Consider the following 4655-nt stretch of genomic DNA (forward strand, 5'->3'; position numbering starts at 1 on the left):
AGGCTTTGTCCTTGATGTATTTATGGATCTTGGATGTTTCATCCTGGACAGTGGCTCTCACACTCACTAGTCCTTACATACTTTTCAGTTGGCCAACATTTCTAAAAATCCTTTTTTTTTGTATTGGTCTTAAATAATATTATAATTTTCTGAGATACTGATTTTGGGGTTTTCACTAGCTGTCAGCTCTAATCATCAACATTAAATGAAAAATATATTTGAAATATTTCAGTCTGTGAGTAACGAATTAATATAATAAACTAGTTTCACTTTTTGAATGGAAATACTGATTTAAATCAACTTTTTCATGATATTCAAATCTTCTGACCAGCACCTAATATATAAAATGCTTTTTTTTTTCAGATTTTTGGAGACTGCTCTACCGTCTGGGTTGTCACTGAAATCAATCGAGCAGCATCAGAGCAAGAATCTTGGGACATCCTGAAAAATGTTGCCAGTCAGATTGGAAACGGTGGCGAGTGTCGACACATTCACATTGTCTGCACCAAGTCTGACGATATTGACGATTCACATGAACTGTGAGTTCACTGCTATGCTAAAAGTGTATTGCTAAATAAAACTCAAAGGGCAAAAAGCCATAGATGGTCTACTACATTGTTTCATGTTTTATTTTACTGTCAGAAGATTCCTAGGTCTGCCAAGCTCCAATAGATATTTTCTTCTCTTTTAGCACCAAAGCAGAAACTCAGGCCTTGATACTTAAGAGAAATGCAAAAGCCAAATTAAGTGTGGGAAAAGAACTCAACAAACTGGACAAGATTAAAGTGAGTTTGGTATACTGATAAAATGTGTAGCACAATGTTTGTCAACCATTAAAAACATAAAGAATTTCTACGTTAACAAATGATATTAATGTTTCCTAGAAACACTTCAGTGATGAGTGTTTTCAGGTGTTCACTGTGAGCTCCAGAGAATTTTTCAGAAAGAGAGATCTAAGTCCAGAGGACACTGGTAGGTTGTGTCAATCTGTGTGAAACATTATTACAGCTTTGCAGAACCACAAACAGTGTGAAGTTTATTATATAAATATAACTAAAGACATGATTTGTTTTCACAGAAATACCCAAACTTCAGGAATTTTTGCAAAATCTCAATGACTGTCACTCAGAGACATTAAACTATGTGTCTGGAGCTCATGGGATCCTCTCTTTGATTCATGGGGCCAACTTAAGAAAAGAGGTAAGGGTAGCAAGTTCAATGTTTTTTAGTGTATTTAGCTGTTTTACTTGGTTTAAGAAAATTTTAATACAGCACAAATGAAGATAATTTAATTAGTCATATTATTTTTCAGGGGTTCTAAATTAAAATAGATTTGCAGAGTCTGAAAATGTCCTAAACAATATTGTTTTTCTAGGATGACAGAATTAAGGAGGTGTTTGCAGCTCTTGAGAAAAATCTAACCCTTCAAACTAAATCAATCAAAAATGAAATGATGAAGATTTTCAAAGTTTTTGAAGAACGCCTTCAAAAAGGAGTTGAGAGATCCAAAAACTCATATGGAAACATCTTGACGTCTACCCTCTATCCCCGTGTATGTGTGCTGATAAGGAAGTACATCTTTGTAATGTAGCATAGTTTTGTCACATATGTTATTAAATTTGATTAATTTGTCTTTCTCTCTCTTTTTCATTCCCCCAGAAAAGGGATGGTCGGGGATTTCATAAGCAACTGAAAAAAGCAGTAGAAAATGAAGGGGTCTGCAGACCTAAGAAAGGAAGAGAAATGAACATCAACATGAACTTGACGTCCCCTCTGACTGACAGCATTGATGAGGAATTCAGAACCACTTTTCCGTAAGACCTTCATGAGCAAATAGAGGGCCTCTACAAATATGTTACTGCAACATCGGTTACAAATAAAATTCACTGACGTTCCTGTTCCCAATTACATCTATAAAATATATAAAACACCTATAATACACCACATTATATTTTTAAAATCTACGTAGTGCTCCAAATCATTCATTATAGCCTGAATGATTTTCACATTTTGATATTATTGACGATATTCAGTATTTTTTTATGTTGCAGAAATGATGGAAAATGTGGCCCATTCAAAGGAGTGATCTATGGTTTTTCAATTCTCACTAAAGAACTAAAAGAGAAGTACAAAGATGTGGAACTGCAGCTGATATCTGTCGAGTCAGAGGTAAAAATGAGAAACATGACTTTTTAGAAACACGTAAAATAACGAAAGGCTTTTATGTTGACTAAACCTGAGATTTCAAAAAAATGTCATAAATAAATAAGTAGATACATATATATGTGTTATTTATGACAATAGTTGAATACTTTATCTTTGTAGTAAAACTGTGTTACTTAAATTATTTTTTGAATTATTATCTTTGTTTTTTAGGAAGAACGCCTGAAGATAAGTCTGAACAAAAGCATTCGTAAGCGCAAAAAAACAGTCTACCGGAGTCTAGCAAAAACCATTGGGGAAACAATGCAAGACTGCTATAATAGTAAAAAATATATATATATCATGTTATTACAGTAATTTACATGTATGTTTAGGTATTATTCATTAAAACCTAAAACATTGTTTTCCAGAAGCAGCAGCATGTACAGGACGTGGCACACTGCAGAACATGCGGGAAACTATAGAGAATCACGTACATGGATCAAAGAACACCATGTTTGAAGAGGCTAAAAAGGTCATGATGAACCACCTGGACAACTTGATGGTTTGTTACTTTTAATACGCTAACAGTGAAATATAAATTACATTACCGTACTCTCCACTCTGTTATCGTACCCATATTCTGATCCACACGAAGCTGTGAAAAAGTGCATGGCTTCTTTCTCTTGTTTCTGTTTCCTGTCTTTCTAAAGTGTCTTGATGAATTTTCTTATGCATGTGCAATCTGTAGATCAGTGGAGAGATTCTTGATAAAAAACATATGGCTAAAATGTGACCCCTTATTAAAAATACTCCTCCACTATGGTGTGAATAAAAACAAGTATCAGGCATTTTGACAATAATCACATCCCATTAATCTTGAAATTAACTTTTGACTGAACCAAGTGATAAAAGGTTTAATTCTAAATCAGGTGGACGTCCTGAAAACACTGGAGGACACCATGAGGGAATCGATTGAGCTCTCACTGAAGACTGATGATCTTTCACTTCCAGGTAAAATTTCAGCTCTTAAAAGAATCTATTTAAAAAGATATTTCACAGAAAGCCCTAATTAAAACTGTTTTCTTAGATGTTTCAGCACAGCTGGAGAGGGTCCAAAAACTACGTGATGAGCTGAGAAGCTGCTAAAACAGGGAACATATTTGAGGTTAAGAACATAATCTATAAATTGCACCTTTACTGAATGATTCAACAAAAACTTTAAGCTCTAATTGTGGTTTTTAATTCAACAGATGTTCTCATTGGAGGGATTCGTCATCATCTGCATCTGCAGCCCTTCAAGATGAAAAACTGTGAAAAGAAAAAAAATCATGTAATTTTCTTTTCCACTTCTTTCATCATTTTTTTTTCTTTAAATATTTGCAACAATTTTCATGTTGTTCATGTTGTTTCAAGTTTCTGAATATGGAAAAACTTAGAAAGTAAAATTGAAATCAGATCCCTATTTTGTCCCATAGGGAGAATTGCTGGAAAAAGAAATAAAAGACATTTCCATTTTTGAATAGCTTTCTTTGATATTTTATATGTGAAAAAATGTTTTTGATTTTTAGTATAGGTTGATTACACTCCTTTACTCTTTGATATTCTCAGAAATGTTTGCATTACATTTGGAATTAAAATCAAATCAAAGTGTCTCTACTCAGCACTGCAGGACTTATTGCAGGAAAAAGAAATAGAAGACATTTGAAAAGTTGTCTTTGATATTTTATACGTGACAAAATGTTATTCATTTTTAGCATGTTGATTACACTTTTTTAACTCTTTATTTTTTACAAATGTTTGCATTACTTTTTTCTCTTGTTGAAGCTTACATGAAAAATGTAAAGACAAATAAAGTTACCATTATCTCCTGCTTCTGAAGATGACTAAACCTGTAATTATTCTCATTTTTTAGATGTTTAATTGTACTCCTAATGCATGTGTGTGATTTGGTATCCTGTAGTAAAATTCACTAAGATAATCAGATAAATGTACATGAACAAGTCAGAGGATTTTTTAAAACAAATTTTCTGAGTTTTATTCACTGGGAAATTCATAACTATGATTATTGTTACACTTTCTACCATAGAGATGCAAAATACAAATAAATAAATAAAGTTACGTATGACACATTGTGTATTTCACTCTTCAATTTAATTATTGAAAAAAATTATGATATATCACTTTCACTGCAGGTACCAACTAAGTGTTTGAAAGATCAGGGTGGATCTTTTTTAACATCTCCATATTTTCATATTTGTGGAGTATAATCCTTCAGAACAATCTTATCTGGCCAAAGGAGGAAAACAACTGAAAGTAATTAGCATTTTATTTTGAAATCAAGGTCCAATGGAGAGGCAGAGTGGAGAGGCACAGAAAGTATGTTTCTTAAAGTCAAGCGTGAAATTTCGACTGTCCGCATTGATTTGGGAAGCCTCGTCATTTGTTGCCATTAATTCTTTGCGTTTTCTGAAGTCTGCAGTCATCACAGCCAAATGAGTGAAAACAAATAC

The 4655-nt window shown here is 33.1% G+C and overlaps 1 protein-coding gene across 1 annotated transcript in view; it reads left to right on the forward strand.

Moving 5' to 3' along the window:
- Positions 1–4274, forward strand: part of LOC103141594 (nuclear GTPase SLIP-GC-like) — an 8315-nt gene extending 4041 nt beyond the window's left edge. The window contains exons 12-23 of the mRNA XM_007557299.2: positions 364–539; positions 692–785; positions 885–972; positions 1079–1200; positions 1376–1552; positions 1660–1814; positions 2052–2169; positions 2377–2485; positions 2574–2707; positions 3075–3156; positions 3233–3310; positions 3396–4274. Coding sequence (XP_007557361.1) covers positions 364–539; positions 692–785; positions 885–972; positions 1079–1200; positions 1376–1552; positions 1660–1814; positions 2052–2169; positions 2377–2485; positions 2574–2707; positions 3075–3156; positions 3233–3291 — 1314 coding nt within the window. The 3' untranslated portion in view covers positions 3292–3310; positions 3396–4274. The remainder of the gene's footprint in view (positions 1–363; positions 540–691; positions 786–884; positions 973–1078; positions 1201–1375; positions 1553–1659; positions 1815–2051; positions 2170–2376; positions 2486–2573; positions 2708–3074; positions 3157–3232; positions 3311–3395) is intronic.
- The last annotated feature ends 381 nt before the right edge of the window (positions 4275–4655 follow it).

The sequence above is a fragment of the Poecilia formosa genome, unplaced genomic scaffold (genome assembly GCF_000485575.1).
Source record: "Poecilia formosa unplaced genomic scaffold, Poecilia_formosa-5.1.2 Scaffold88, whole genome shotgun sequence".
NCBI classification, from domain to species: Eukaryota; Metazoa; Chordata; class Actinopteri; order Cyprinodontiformes; family Poeciliidae; genus Poecilia; species Poecilia formosa.